Genomic DNA, 16,934 nt, shown 5'->3' with positions numbered 1-16,934 from the left:
AATAGGATGATCAAATGCCATTCTTGGTGGTAAGCCAACAGGTTCTACAAACACTTCTTGATATTGTTCTAGTAATTGAGTAATAAACCCTTGTGGAGTTTCAACTTTCTGTTCCTGATCCACAACCATCAATTGCAAGAGTCAACTTCTTTTTTAACTAAGTCAGATTTTAGCCCTTTATTTCCAACAAGAACATCAATAGTGTCATTCTTAATTCCTTCCAAAACAATAATATCCTTTCCCAGCCTGAAACTCATAGACATTCTTGTGAGATCCCACTGAATTGAACCCAAGGTCTTGAGCTATTGCACTCCAAGGACAATGTCACAACCCCCAAAGTAAGCACATGGAAAGGTATTGAAAACTTGGAGCCTTGTATTCTAATCACTTCTTCACCTCTGCCTTGACTCAAAACTTTAGCTCCATTGGCCAATCTGACCTACAAGCTCGAGTCCTTTCAATATTTAGTCTAGCTTCCTGAACCACTAGTAGATCCAGGAAGTTATGAGTACTTCCTAAGTCCACTAAGATTTCCATAGCAATGCTCCAATTCTGCCATGTAATCTCATTGCGTTGTTGGTAAAACACCCTGAGATAGCATTAATAGAAATCTCTAAAAAATACGTTCCTCTTCCACTCCCTACACTACTTCTTCCACTTTTGGAAGCATTTTACTATCATCCAACACTGATTAATCTAAAACATGCTACTCTACTTGTAACGAATACACTTTGGGATTCTTATAAACATGGGCGGGATTCCACTTCTCATCACAATGATAACAACGACTCTTTCTCCTTTTGTCATCCATTTGAGATGAAAAATACTCTTAACTAGAATATTTTTCTTTTGCATTCTACCATTATCCCCAGCCATCTCATGTTGAGTCTTATCCCCACCTGCCACACTACCTCTCTAAGATTTTCTAGAAACCAACATATATTCCTATTGTATTTTTGCAAGACCAAAGTTGCATTTAAATCAATATGATTGAGCATTCAAACAGTCAGTCGAATCTCATCCTTCAATCCACTCATAAAATAGCTTAATTTGTGCCCCTCTGATAGACCTTGTAGCCTATTTGATAATGCCTCAAGCTGTGCTTTGTAAACAGCCACAATAGATGTCTACTTTAAATGAGTTAAAGTCTCCATAGGATCATCATATGCAGTGGGGCCAAACCTCACTTGAAGGGCTTTCGCAAATGAATCCCAACTTGAAAAAATTTCACAATCACTAGCATCTTGATACCACACGAGAGCCTCACTCTTCATGTGATAAGAGGCCATCAAAAGCCTTTGATTAAGTGAGATATGATGGAACTCAAAGTACTGAGTACTTTCATCCCCTCTAAGAACAAGAGGATTAGTTCCATTAAAGTGAAGAAATTCTAGTCTAACCCCTCTAAGAACAGCACTCCTTTCATCAAGATTCATTCCATGCCCATATGACCCTTCCTCATGACAACGCCTCTACCTTCAAAATAACTTGAGGAACGTAAGTATGTTGCTAACATTCTATTAAAGATTTTAACATATCAGTTAACTGATCTAACTTGCATATAATTCCATTGATTACATGGTTGTGCTCCTCCAACTGCTTCAAGATACCATCCTGATGCCTCAAAGAACCTTCTTGCTACCTGAAAGAACCTTCTTGATGTACCTTCAAGGCTGTTGCTAATAGAGTATTCTCTACCATGAGAGGATCGGCCTCTCTGATCCAACTGTAATGGTATTGCTACTTGCCGATTCACCCAGTATGATTAAGAACAAGAAAATTAAGAACAAATAACATAAATCAATTTCAAGAAAACAATCAAGAAAGCAAGAATGATAACCAAGAAACCATCTTAATTTATTGGAAGAGATTTTTGCATAATCTTCACACTCCATAGAATCAACTAACTTCCAGAATGACCAATCCTTCATTCACAGTCAGTTTATATCTATGGCTACTTACAGTATAACATAACGTTTAATATATGTGTTTACAATTAAATCATTATTGTTCCTTGCTCTTGCTGTGACACCCTCACTATATATTTGAATGCACCGTTCCACTTATTTGCGCGCACCGTTTAACTTCAGCTAAGACATCCTTGTGCCTTTCTTCCCAATGCATCATATGACTAAATTGCAATGTACCATTTTACCAAGACAGTCAATCTCCTTAAGCTTTCATTCTCAACTAATTCCTTCCTTTCAACACAGAGCCATTACAAGTTAGGTGTTGTGGCTGGCGAGGCAACTCATTTTTAGCTTCACAGTGTGGGTCTTGGAAGTAGGTGGCAGCATCGTTTGATCCTTCAGTGCAATCATCAACGGTAGCCTATTGAGACTACGGTGGTTGGCACTTCTTGTGCAGGGGAAGACGTGCGGCCGACTTGCTCTTAGTTTAAGCAATGTTACTTTGTTTTTGTATTGTAAAACAGGGGGCGTTAGTGCATGAGTTGCATCTGTTGTGTGTGAATGAAGAGGGCAGAGTTTTGGACGGTGCAAAACTTGGTGGTTCTCGATGTAGGGTTGCACATATGCAGTTGGATAGTTTTCGGCATGGTTGACTTGTAGTGTAGCTGTGTTGCATGGACACATTTGGTGGCTACTTTGGCTCTTGGTGAAAATTAAAGTAGCTTACAGTTTGGGTGTGCATCATTTGACTTGATTAACGGAGGTTAATGGTTTTTGTTGTGAGGAGTGTGGCTTGAAGAGGTAGACATTGACAACGTGTATAACATGAGGGGCTTGTTGAGAAAATAAAGTAAACTTATGTCCACCCTGGTTTTGTAAGGGAGAAAAATAGTGGATGCTAACAGTCTAGAAAGACACACGCGTGCGCATGCTCACACACACACACATTTTTGTATATAGGGTAGTCAGGTTTAGAAATTTAGGGTGACAAGGACGGTAGAATTTTAACCTTGTTGGGAGAGAATTATATTGGGACATGAATCCTAGTAGAAAGTGGAGACGTGCATGATTTAGGGGAGGTTTAAATAGTGAGTTGAGATGAAATGAGTTGATATGAAAGTTAAAAGTTAAATAAAATATTGTTAAAATATTATTTTTTAATATTATTATTGTTTTGAGATTTAAAAATTTTGAATTGTTTATTATATTTTGTATGAAAATTTAAAAAAGTAATAATTATTAGATGAGATCAATTGGGGGACTTCTGTATCCAAACCAGTCTTTAAGTTACGAAGAAACCGGCATTGAGCCTATGGGTTTGGGTTCATTTCATAGGCTCAAAATTCAATAATTTTAACGAGTCTGGTCTTGACTCCAATATATGTCCAATTGTCTATTAAAATTTCTTATGGACTTTTAAAACTTATTACTAGCCCAATAAACTACTCCCCAAAAATATTATTGGATCGGTCGTTACATTTGGACATCCGAATTCCATAACATACTCATTTTTTATGGAAAAACAATAGCGAGTTTTATTAAGGATGCCCACTAGGAGAAAGAATGCAACAAGATGCCTCTTCAATTTTAATAACATCACTTGAAATGCTTCGAGCCTGCATGTGATTTCCGTTGGAAATATAGTTTTGGCTTTAGAGCTTTTAGCCGTGGACTTTGTTAATAAACTCTATTGTTAGAAAGTTATTTATTGTTTGATAAATATATGTATGAAGTGATTTTAAACTTGTTACATTTGTTTGATAATAACATAAAAAAGTGCATTTTGAGGTAGAAAATGAAAATAATGTCATTTTTTTTTTAAAAAAATTATAACCATACCCTTAATAGAAACTAAATCTTGGAATCAAATAAAAAATAAAAAAACGATTGCCTAATAATAATAATAATAATAATATAATATATTCACATATTCTCTCTTTATTTGCACTTTCATTAATTTTCAATATTATATATATATATATATATATATATATATATTTGCTAGATTTCAATATATATAAATGGTAGCAAAATAAGATATCAGATTTTCACCCACAAAATAAAATTTTCATACAACACTTATAATGTAAAAAATAAATAAAAAAATAAAAAAAAAATCCTTCCAACAACTCAAGAGTGAAATATTAATACAATTACACTCAATATTCATAGCATTTTCATAAGATGTCTCTAATTGTAGCATGGTTAAATATTCTTCTACTTTTTCATCATCCATTTATTCAGTAGGTAGATAATCCTTATTATCATCATATGATTGAAACTCATGCTCGTTTAATTCATGAGTCCTACAAGAATTATGAATAGCCATAGATGCTACCCCAATTTTAATTTGTTTATCGTGAGGAAAACTTGGAATATAATTCAACATCTTCTATCTATTTTTTCAAACTTCAAATATTCTCTTAATATTACATATGAGTGACGAATGATGATTAAACATTTCACGTATACCCATTGACCTGTTACCATGACAAAAGTCTTGTAGATGTCGTTCCCTTCTGTACGTCTCCATGTATCCATTCGTATGAGCATGACAAAAGTCTTGAAAATCGGAAACAGCCATGATATTCTTCATAGGTAATCATTTTCTACCAATATATATGGTATTTGTGTTGCCGGAGAAATGCTAACCGGCAAATGGGTTCCATCAATAGTTCTAATTAATTTCTTGTTTTATTTTATTTTTCTTGCATAGTTTTTCACAAACATGATGAGACTCATTACTCGTTCAAATCCTCGACGTTGATTGTTTGTGTCTCATGTCCGTGAAATATTTCGTGGCTTCAGCATTTTCCTTCTGAAATTAGTTAGGAGGTGTCACACAAGCTGTGATATAGTTAGGGCAGACGACAAAATGCAAGAACTAAAAGTGGAATAGCATTGTTTCTTCTTTCTATGAGAAGCATGATGTGCCAACTCTCTACTTACCTACAAATAACCAAACTAAATACAAAAGGAATGGCCAGTGATTCCTAAACTGGGTCACGAGACTTGATTCACATGATTCTACTTAATTGTTAGCCATCAGTTCCCATTCCTAGAGGGAATGTTTTTGTCACTAACGGTATTGGAATCCTTCTGCATCTTCATGATAAAAAGGGTGCAGAAATTGGACTTCTCTGATTGGCACACTGGGAAATCAGCAAAGAGAGAATGTCCAAGCTGCTCACTTTTTCTTAAAGGTTACCATACAAAAGAATGCCAGAACACGGCAAACTATACCAGCAAGAATGAGGAAGAGTAGACAAAAAGCCCAGTCTTGAAGATCATAGCCACTTTGCATTAAATAACTGCAACGAGTTATCAGCCACACCCCAGAATACCTGAGAAAAGCAGATGATAAAACTGTTATATGGTAAAATTGACAAGCTAATGCAATTAACTTGAAATGTATAATCATAACATGATTAATGAATATTCAATATTTCTCCAATCTATATCAGAATCCTATACCAGTTGTAAGAGTTTATTATGTTTCACATTTTCCCCTAAATGCATTTAATTTGTGTCCATATCTTACAAAATTACAGGAGCCTAACCTGTTGCAGCTGACCAGGAGAAAATTATAGCTTGAATGCATAAATTAGAAACTTCTAAGAGGGAGTTCAATGAGGAAACGATAAACCAAACACAAGTACTAAGTAGGGGTATGGCTACTTAGAGCTACCTCACCAATACCAAAAGATCTACCTTAGATCTAAATAGATACGTGCCAGTTTTTATCCAAGGCTTGTTTTATGATGTTATAGTGGAAGAATAACCGAGATATAGGAAAGGAAGACAAAAAATTCACTCTTCATGTTTTATATTTCTCTTATCTTGCTTCTCAAACTGCAATGGAGCAGATTTTCTTTTGTAAACCAAAGGAGCCTTAAGGAAGTGAACATATGACCTAAAATCAACAAAATGTAACATAAAAGAAGCACATGTTAAAGAACTCCCCACTGCATTCAGTTTGCTCCACTTATATGTCTAAATTTGCCATCTTGAGCACTATATCCCAAATAAAATACTTAATGATGATAGTATTCCATATAATATCAAGCAACAATGCCAACAAAGGTTTAAATAAATTCTGGCTGAATCCCCTCATCAATAATGCCAATGTTTCCAAGTATATGTCCATGCATGCACCAGGATGCTGTGTGCATGTCTGTATAAGCATGCCTTACTCAAGGGAGAAAGAAAGATGGGAGAGATATAAGAACAAGAGCTCCCCTACGGTCGGGATGCGGTAGCTTTACACCCTTCAATCACAAGTTGCCTCCTAAAGGTTCTACACTTTTTCATACAAAAAAATGCCCTTGTGGGTGGCTGTCCACCCTGTTTTTTGTTGTTTTATTTTAATTTTAATTTTTTAATTTTAGTTTTGGAGAGGTTTAATTTGTTTTTGGTGTTGTGTTTTTTTATATGACTTTCAATAAAAAGTTGATGTGTTAGCTTTTTATTAGAGGGTGTAAAGGCATTGGTTTACAGCAGGTCTTGATTGAAGTTAAATTCTAAGAACAAACCTTTTGGCATTTGAAATGACAAAAGCTTCTAAGGCCCACTTTGTGTAGCACAACTTTCCTAGGTACTTGAGAAATCGATTGTCGTTTTCTTGAACTGCTATAAGAGTTAAAACAACAGGAAGAATCGCAGACCACTGCAAGAGGAAAAGAAAAGGGATATTAGCCTTAAAAGAACAATTGAATTGAAAAGGGATACATGTTCATGTGCATTGAGTTGATTGGTGTATATACCAGTTGGGCAGGACTAGGTTCAAGGTAGATGGAAAGTACGTAAGCGATGCCAGTCACGCAGTAAACAAGGCAAACCAAAACAACGTAATTGTCTGTAAAAGATGATCTTGGATTGTTGAAAAAGTAGAACATTGATAGATAAAGCAAAGGCTTGATGAATGTATTGAAAAGTTCAACTGCATCTTTGGAGAGAAAATGGGCCAGACTGCTGATCCCTGATGCACTCTCTCTCCAATACTGTAATTTGTCCAGAGAGAATGTTCTCAAAGCTGAAATCTTGCATAGTAGCGCTACAAAAAAAAAAAAAACAATTAATAACACACCATGAGAGATGAGATGTACAAAAACATCTGGTTTTTAAATTACTAAAGTTTTCAACGTCAGAAAGTACAACCTAAGGGAGAGGATAACTAGCTAAAATAAAAGAGGGATGCCAGATTGTCATTAAAAATGGTTTAAAGCTTAAAAATAGAATGTTATAGACTGCCAAAACATAAAATAGATAACTAGTTTGTATTTTAAAACTTACAAACAGCAATGACGGTATAAGTATAGCCAAGGGACCCAAATGTTGCATCGCTCACTTTAGCAAGAGTTCCCAAGCAGGCTCCAGCAAGTAGTAAAATCATATAATCAATTGCTTGAACCCTAGCTTCACGTAGCCGCTGCTTACTAACCCTGAAAGATTTGAACATATACTTGACACTAGATATAATATTCTACAATACACAATTCATGAAACTGAAAAGGGAGCAGAGACTGCTCCTTGTGAGCTAAAATTTTCCCAATGAGTCAATGACAAAGTAGGGAAGTTGGTTGCTCATTTAGCTAACACAAAAGAATGGTGGAATATTATATATACCTCCCTAGGAAGTATCTGTACTGTCTGGCTACTCCAGGAGTTCTCCGGTTGGATAAGTCTTTAGACTTCAAAAAATTATGTTGTATACGATCTCGTTTTGTCTCAACATTATACTTCATATCCTCCCACAAATCTCCAGCGAAAGATTGTTCAATAGTAGTAGCTTCATCATCACCAGGATTTGAGTCACTAGTTGAGGACATTGCAGCAAGTCCATCAGCATATTGCAGCATATCTGCGGGAACTCTGTATCCATTTTTAAGCATCCATCTAACTGGAAGCTGTTCACGAGTCACACGTGAGCTTGGTTTCACTATACCTTCCAAAATGTCGATGAAGTGGTCTGGAGGATTAACACGTTCTGGTACGGTGATGCCAAGGCCAGCAAAGTATTCTTCAACTTTCTTTGCAGATCCATGATATGCAGTAAGACCACCTTTGGCTAAAAGTATCAAATCATCAAACATCTTGAACAAAGCATAGCTGTATGGGAAGACGAAAAAAAAAAAAAAAAAATGAATCAACCACAATATTTAGGAAAAATCTGATTGTAAGTGATTCTCGTAAATCTTTAAAAGGAAGAGAAAACAATGCCTATAAGTGATCCCCCCTTTTTGATCTTATTCAGCTGACTGCAAACCCAAAATAATGAGTCAATTTGTACACGTTTCAGATGCCTGAAATCATTTCTGAAAGTACATTTTCTTCTTCTGCTTGATGGAGACTCGGTTATATACAAATTGATGAGGCTGAACAATGATGGACTTGATGTTTACATCGTGATTCAACAAAATCTTTCAGAATTTGATTTCAAGTTCTCCTTATGTTTCCATAAACCTAATGCAATTGGCCTATTGAATAAACTGTTTACAAAATTGTGTTCATTCATGCCGCTAAAAGGTTCTCCCCCACCTCTCTCTTTATTACTTGTTCTTCCTTCTCCTTCTGCCCAAGAAACTCTCACGGTAATGTTTCTGAAGAATGCTCATGCAGGAGTCCCCAATCATGCAATGAATGTAAACGGGAAAAATAAGGAACTTGTTGCATAAAATAAATGAATTCTACAGAAAACAGAATACTTTTGTTTAAAATTTCATTTCTATGGTAAATATAAGCATCTAGACTCCTAGAGAATTTATTTGTCTTAAAAGCTTGTACGAGGTGATGCACCTAACAATTTACAAATAAAAAGGGGACAAAAACAAAAGGTAAATAGAGGGTCCCATCATTCATTCTTTTACAAAGAGAAATATTTTTTGTTGGGAATTTCATTTGAACCGGGAAAGGATTTACAGAGAGAGAGAGAGAGATGGAGCTTACCTGGGTTGGTGAACTACCATGCAGATGTTTACCCCTTCAAGAGCTTCACGGCGAAGTGCTCTAAGAAGTAACAGGGAAGATGAACTGTCTAGACCAGTTGTGGGCTCATCCAAGATTAACAATGAAGGTTCCATGACCATCTCTAGGCCAACATTTACACGTTTCCGCTGGCCTCCAGAGATTCCTCGCTTCTCCACTGTTCCGACTAGGGAATCTCTCACTGCTTGAAGTCCTAAAGACTCGATGACTCTTTCAATAACCAGAACCTTATCAGGTTTGGGCATGTCAGCCGATAGTCTGCAGCATCAAGTAATGCAGCGATAGAAATGAAATAAAAATGTGAATGGAACTAAATAAACAGTAGGCAATGATCTATTTAATCAGGAAGTCAAATTGTAACGTTAAGCAGCAGCAGCAGCAGCAACAAACAAGATATGTAACTTTAAACTACCATAAGGGAAACATATTTTTTGGTTTACATGACATATCATGTTAACAACATGGAGAAAGATGTAATTGTTAGATCATTTTTAGAACTCAGTAAATCCTTTTAGGTAGATGTATATTTGACAGATTCAAGGGGCATGTGATCTTTTTTAACGATCACATAAGGCATTTGATCGGGTGCTTAGTCTTTGAGCTTATTCTATTTCAATATATCTTTCCCAGATTCTTTTGCACGCCTTTTCCCGACAAGAAGTATATCCTGATATAGAAATCTTTGACACAGGTGATATTGAATGATGAACTAATAATGGATTCCACCTATGAAATTCAAGAATGGAAAGGGTGGTGTAGTTAAAAGGCATGGCAAATATATGTACCTGCACCTTGCACTAAATCGCAGATTCTCCTCCACTGTCAAGTTCCCATGCACAATATCATCTTGTGGCACAAAACCAATAATTTTCTTATATGACTGCATGGATTCAACTTTTCCATTTATAAGAATTAAACCTGACATGTTGCATCCAGTCACCTTTCCAGCCAAAGCAGAAAGGAATGTCGTCTTTCCAGCTCCTGATGGACCCATGACAGCCGAAACTCGACCGGGCATGAATTTCCCTGTGACACACCTAAGCAAATGTTTCTTTTTCCCTTTTAAAGTAAGAGTTAGATCTTTGAACGCCACCTCAATTGAAGGCCTAGTTCTGATTTCACCACCAGCAGCCATCGAGATTACTCCTGAGAACGTCAAGTTGTTGTTCTGCTGTTGCATAGCTTTCTCCTTCTCTATTTGACCATATGCATACTTAAAAATTTGGCTGTGAGTACTCAATTGTTTACCTTTTGGCATATTCTTCTTTAGATTTTTGTCTCCAATCTCCAGATGAAAACCCTCATTACTATCTGGATTTTCCTCAAGAGAATGCAGCATTTTTGTGAGGTTACTTGGTTCCTTTTTCTTTGCTTTGGAAGTGCCAGAGGATTGTGCAGATGTACTTGAAGAACCTAGAGGCAAAGGTGGTAATCGAGCATCATCTTTTCCAGGTTTAGCTTGACCAAGAACCATCATCTGTTCTGGCTGCCTTACAGATTTTTTACGAGAAAAAGTCCGGGATAAATGTTCTTGCAAACCCCCTGCACTTTTCTTGGCAATATCTTTTGCAGATTTCCATCTTTCTCGTGCCTGTGCAGTTTCTCGTGCGTGTCTGGCCGCAGCTTCCCTAGACTTAGCCTGTCTTCTTTCTCGAGTGGTGAGAACTTGATCAGAACAGTTGTATATAAAGAGCAGCAGAGTACATAATGCAACCTGTATAGGCAAGTTAACAATATCAAATTCAAGAGACAGGACTCATGTTAGATAGAATCCTAGTAAACAGATCTTTAAAGAATGTGACTTTTAGGAATGAAGAAAGAAAATTTGGGAGTGCTCTATTTTTTCCTTCTTTTAAATTTAACAATCATAATTAAATAATTTTATCCCAACTAACAAAACACCACAGCGAACCGGCCATTTCGAGATGGTGGTCAACTTGTTCATGTACGACTAGATACACATTTACTTACAAGAAGCATGACACCGTAGGCATGAATATTTTGGTTTGCTGTATTTGGATTACAGGTCGTCAACTTGAAGCACACTGCGAAAGGTTAATAAGAATCAAAATCACAAAAACTAAAGATGCTGAGAAAATTTGCTGTAGTGCACTACATGTCAATTTAAAGAGGCAACATGGCTAGGAGGAATAACCAACGAATAGGTTTACATTTGAGACAAAAGACATGGCATCTAACTGAAGTTTTCATTAGATATGATCCACCAGTTTTAGAATGAGAGGGTGGTGATTCTAATCCTATATTACATAGGAGGGAGAAGTTCTTACAGTTTATAATGATTCCAAGTGGTTCAAATTGTAACTTTTCAAATTGTAACTTTGACTACTCCTTTTAGAGTATAAGCCCATATATGGCTTAGGTTTTTCTTGAGCCATTACAAATGGAATCATAGCCAATCCCAACTAGAAGTGTGAGACTTGAACCTTGTCACTTTCAACCTAATGAGAATGTAAAAATTTAAGAGGAAATTTTAATGGCTTTGATTTAGCACAAGAGGGTAGTGAATAAGATCACACATTACGTAGAGGGAAAGTTGTTAATTGCTGTTTATAATGATTCTTAAGGGTTTTCACCTCCCTAAGAGATCTTTTTAGGAGGGGTGTAACACGAGGACTTTTCAGGAGGTCACTCATTCTAGTACTACACTTGCCCTAACATGCTCAACCGCATAGTTTTGATGAGATCAAGTGCATTGATACTGACATGATCACCTCCCTAAGAGATTTGACATTCTGAAACTTTATTAATTGTTTGACATAATATTTTCAGACAGGTATGAAAATCACAACTAGGCTGGATTATGAATGAATTCTATACTCTAATGAGCACTGACCAGGATGTGGCACAAGAGTCTTCATTTCTAACAAATTATCTTAACAGCAAATGGGGTAGATACGGTGAGAAAAAAGCAGCTTGAGGAAAATTCGTTTGTTAACAGATTATAAATATAACAGTAAGTGAATTTTTTTCTACAAGTGAAGAATTAAGATTAGTGCCATGTTACATGGAAGAAGCTTAAAAAATAAATAAACAACTTTACATTTTTCGGAAGTGGAGCCCATCCTGCAGTAATGCCTGAAATTGCAAGAGAACATCATTTTAGTACAGACAGATTCAGAACCAACAGTTGCACTATATGATAAATTCATGCACCAAAGAAAAATTAAAATTAACTTAAAAGCTGATTATAATGATTCAGATCAAGTGTCATGTTAAGAATGAGGAACGAGCTGTAAGTTCTGGGATAATCACTACCCACTCCTGCAAGGAACTTCGCGTATGGTAGTTGGACAATATGACCCTGGTGAACAGAAAATTTCACTGCTCCTCTCAACATCGGCCCAGATATCAGCACCACCACAAGTATGATTGGGAGTTCCTGGAGCTATTTGATAGCTGTATCTGCAGATTGTTTCTACCAGTGAATATCAGTCTGTTAGACTATAATTTAAATGGTTAATTTTCCTCCCATTAGCTTAAGCTTTTTTTGGGCAAGTGGTGATCGATTCAGAACCATTTCACTCCATTTAATTAAATATTAAGTAATTCTACGTACAATCGTAAAGTGAGTAAACGTTACATAATCGCTTTGAAAAATAATGAAATTCACTACTAAAAAATTAATTAATTTTTTCATGTGGATACAATGTTTTATTCATTTTTTTTCAAAACAATTACGCAGCGATTGTATAATTCACGGTTGCAAATATCTTTTCTCTTAAATGTTTCACGTTGGACCAACTTATTAAGTGGCAATCTACATATGAGCAAGAATGGTAGAATGTAATTCAAATAATTATATTTACCTCCTCTGAAACTAAATTTTTATTCTCCCATTAATTTAAGATTTTGGGACAAGTGATAATTAAGAAAGTCAAAGATGAGACATGAAACTTACGGGTCGCAGATTCCCGTCGTTTTATTTAGTTTTGCAAGTGGACAATAAGAACCTAATGGGCAAGCTTCATGTAGAAGAAATGAGAGGAAAAAAATGGTGTTAGTTACAGCTCAATCTCAACAGTGACAACATGTTTCATGATTTTCACGTACTTACGTATCATGCAAGTAATGCCCTGGGGACAGAAGAAACCCTCGCAACAAGGTTGACAGTCCTGAGTTCTTGAAGGCATGGCTTTTGAAGTTTTGAGGTCAACATTGTGGTCTTGGCCAACACTACAACCCCAACCTGGCTCACATCCAGAAACCCATGAACTCAAATTGCAGTTCTTGTTAGGTTTTAAGTAATTGTCCTCGGCTGCCCCTCTTTCAAACAAACTTTTGAAGTAGAATCTTAATTCTGCTGCTGTACATAGTCTCTGTGTGAGGTCACCTGTGAATCACATCCAACATTCCAAAGTAGGTAAAGGTGTAAGTTGTACAAATTCTTTTGGGGGATGTAATCAACAAATAATGAACATTACATGATAATATATAAGATCAGATTCTTTAGCATTTAAACTTTGTTGCCTTTTATTCTCCTGATTCCATACTAGCTAGATCTTCACATCCAGGAACCTTGATGAGGTTGGCAAGCAAAACAAAAAAGGCCATAATAGGAGTTCAAACCACCAAGAAAAAGAAAAAGATGGGTCACATTTTCAATAGCTTTTTATCTATGTGGTTGACTTATGAAACTACTTAAAATGTGCTACATCAATTGATAAGACTGGATGCTAAGGTTCATGATTGTAGAATTTCTCAACAATCAGATGCATGGGAGGGAAGGGAGATAGATGTATCATAGGAAAAGGTTACTGTCATAGATTTGAGAATGAAACGAGCTACTGTGATAGTAATTTTCTCTTAAACTATATATTTTATCGGAATAGAGATGCTATAAATATAAGTCCTAGAAAAAGCTCAAAAGCCTCATTTGCCCATGGATGCAACATTCAGCAAATGAAGTAGATTCATTTTGAAAAGGCCAAAGACTCGTACCCTTAGTTTTCTTGACACAATTTGTCAAGAAATCCAACTTTCCAGCAAAATTGAATGCACCATGCCAATCGACATCCCTGAAAGAAGAAAATTAAAACGAAACATGTAAGATAAAAGCACCAAACTGTTGTAAAAACTTCATCAAATCACTCACACATCCTTTATGCAGAATCCCAAATTCTCTTTGATGTCTTGGCTCAAAATTTTGGTGAGATTCGAAAGTCGACCGTAGATGAGCTGTGTCACAATTGGAAGCACAGCCGGATTACCAGTCTGACTGTAGTCATTCCCATCCACACATTGAATGCACGGCAATAAACTTAAGCCAATAATGATGTACAACAAAACATGAGGAATCCAACAGACATGAATCCTGGATTCCCTCAGTGCCATTGCTGAAACGTCTCCAAATCACAAATTCAAGGAAAATAGCCCAAGTAACAATTGTAAATAGAATTCTTGAATTGCCCAAATCCAAATTCAGGCTTGTCAAATAATGGTTAACCATAGCATCCTTGCTATATGTAAACTTGAATTGTGTTAATTCTAAAATGAATTCAACTTTAATTTTGGAACAAAACCAAATAATAGAGTAATAGGAGATCGGAATGCAAATTGAATGTTAACAAAACTTGTTGCTGAACAACAAGGGAGGTTGAACTTCTGGTTAATGGTGTTGTGAGAAGTCTTGGGAGGCTTGGAAGGTCCAGACTTTGAGATGAAGAAATGGCGGGGAGGAATGGGTGGCTAAATTTAAGGAGCAAGAAGTCTTTAGGACGCTCTATTTATTAAGGTTTCAGATTAAAGGAACAACGTAACAACCGAATGACGTGGCAACAATATATTTTAACAATGAAAAGAAAAACTTCAAAACTGAAGGTATTCTATTCGAACAATGTATTTTCAGAATAAAAAAAAATGCCATCCTTATTGAATAAAGGTAGCAACAATATTTGAATGGGTCCATACTTAAAACGATTGAATGTGATTATATTTGACACTTTTAGCAAACTTGTTTCGAACAAGTTTAATATAAGTATAAAAAAAAATTAGTTCAAAAAAAGATTACTTTGATGTTTGTACTATGATTCAACCATCTTTGTCATTTTGTACAAGATCAATAGACATAATATTGAAATTCTTGTGCTTTTGTTGGTTGAATTTGTAAGGTCTGCAAACAGTTGAATCATCTATTCATTTTGTAAAACTTGTTTTACAACATGATTTTCTATATATGGCAAATGTTCTTGGAAAAAAAGAAAATTAATAGGTTTACATGATTCATAAAAGCTTAAGAAACTTATACATTGACAATTCAAGTGTTGTAAATTAATACAAGTCTTAGAATTCAATATTTTTAATTAATTGTTATGCATGATATAAATAAAAATAAAACTGGTACAAGACAGAAATATATAAAAGTCAATTAAAATGATTTTTATTATAATTTAGTTTTAATAGTTTTATTTCTAATATAAATGTCAATGTAATTATAGACAATGTAGTAAATATCTCAAAAAAAAAAAAACTATTTTATTCCAAACAATAAAGTAACAAAAACTAAGAAAGCATACTCGTCAGTATTATTCATAAACTCAACTATTGAACAAGTCAATGCTTCTTTTGCAATTTTTCCAAACATAACAGCAGCTAATTTTCCTGTAATATCGTCAAGTTCAACATACGCTCGGCAACTATAAATGTGATGAAAATATAATTTTAAGTTATAATTATTAATAAAAACTATATATTAAATTTGTCACATAAATTATGAAAACAAAAGTTTGAAAGATACATACCGTAGTTAGGAAATACTTTGGTGTTTGCTATGGTAACAAAGGAAACTTTCATTGTGTTCATAGCCAGTTCTTTTTTTACAACCAATACATAACATGTAAAAAATAGCTGCCAGAGATTAATGATAATTATCTTCGCCTTTATCTAAAATTTTACTTTCTACATTATATTAGAAACATTTTTTTAGATCAAGTAATTGTATAAATATTTAAATTTGTAATTAAGAATATGATTTTACCGTCATGGGTTGCGAACTTTTCATCAACTTAGCAATATCAGAATTCTTGATTATTTCTTGAATGCCAACAAAAGATAAAGATATAGATGGGTATTTCAAACATTTTGCAATAATATTTTCAAGTAATGATTTATTAATGACTGCCTTTAAAATTCATAAAAAATGGAACATAAGAAAGAAAAATATGGAGATATTAATATTCAAGTGGCTAAAGATTTACATTTTAAGTAAATAATATAAATGCATTAATAAATAATCACTAATTTGTGAGGGTTACCATTATTGCAATGAAGTTGCCTAGGATTGATTGTGAATACACTTAATGGACATGATGAAAGAGATAATCGTTCATTGAAAATAGAAATCATAATTAATGCAAGTATACTTGATATAAACAAAATATAAGGTTGTTAATTATTTTAAATACCATTGTAAGAACCAACTCTTATCCTTGTTCTAATCATAACTAGCTTAGCTCCAATTATTTCAGAGATTTTTTGGCATTCATCTTGCACAAATGGACTCCATATTGCTAAACATATGAGATTTAAACAACAAAATTAAAAAATGAATAAATTGTTGGTTCGTACATTGAAGTTATCTCTCTATATGGCTTGATATGAATTGCAATAGCTAAACATCTGATAGATAACATTCAAATTGTTAATGTACTTATAGAAAAAAATATTCAAAAATAAAAAGTAAATTACTTATTTCTGCAATTGAATATTTAGAAGCATCTAATTCATTGAATATAATGAACTAATATGTTGGTGGCTCCAATTGTTCTTCATGATCTAGAACTTCCTCAATTATTGTTCTAGAATTTAAAATCTATTGGTATGATGTGTTTCAATTCTATACTTTGGATTTAATGGCTTCACAAATGTATTGCTGATATAATATGATCCGAAAATGTGCAAAATATCATCTTATGAGTCAAGATCTTTACCAAACATTATAGCTTGAAGTTGATTTCCGTATTTAACGTAAAATATTGTAACAAATAATTTATTATAAAAGATTACAATGAATAATTTAGTATA

The 16,934-nt window shown here is 34.6% G+C and overlaps 1 protein-coding gene across 1 annotated transcript; it reads right to left on the bottom strand.

Moving 5' to 3' along the window:
• Positions 1 to 4,797: 4,797 nt before the first annotated feature.
• Positions 4,798 to 14,522, bottom strand: LOC122275632 (putative white-brown complex homolog protein 30). Its single transcript, XM_043084770.1, has 14 exons — positions 14,008 to 14,522; positions 13,854 to 13,930; positions 12,970 to 13,245; positions 12,814 to 12,877; positions 12,171 to 12,317; positions 11,956 to 11,990; positions 10,866 to 10,939; positions 9,680 to 10,608; positions 8,856 to 9,152; positions 7,536 to 8,018; positions 7,203 to 7,351; positions 6,674 to 6,963; positions 6,443 to 6,576; positions 4,798 to 5,254 (listed from the first exon to the last, which is right to left on the bottom strand). Exons 1-14 carry the CDS (start codon positions 14,244 to 14,246, stop codon positions 5,098 to 5,100), a joined length of 3,351 nt encoding a protein of 1,116 aa, XP_042940704.1. The 5' UTR covers positions 14,247 to 14,522; the 3' UTR covers positions 4,798 to 5,097.
• Positions 14,523 to 16,934: the final 2,412 nt, after the last annotated feature.

Source organism: Carya illinoinensis, chromosome 9, assembly GCF_018687715.1.
Source record: "Carya illinoinensis cultivar Pawnee chromosome 9, C.illinoinensisPawnee_v1, whole genome shotgun sequence".
Lineage (NCBI taxonomy): Eukaryota > Viridiplantae > Streptophyta > Magnoliopsida > Fagales > Juglandaceae > Carya > Carya illinoinensis.
This window is presented reverse-complemented; position numbering and strand designations above follow the sequence as displayed.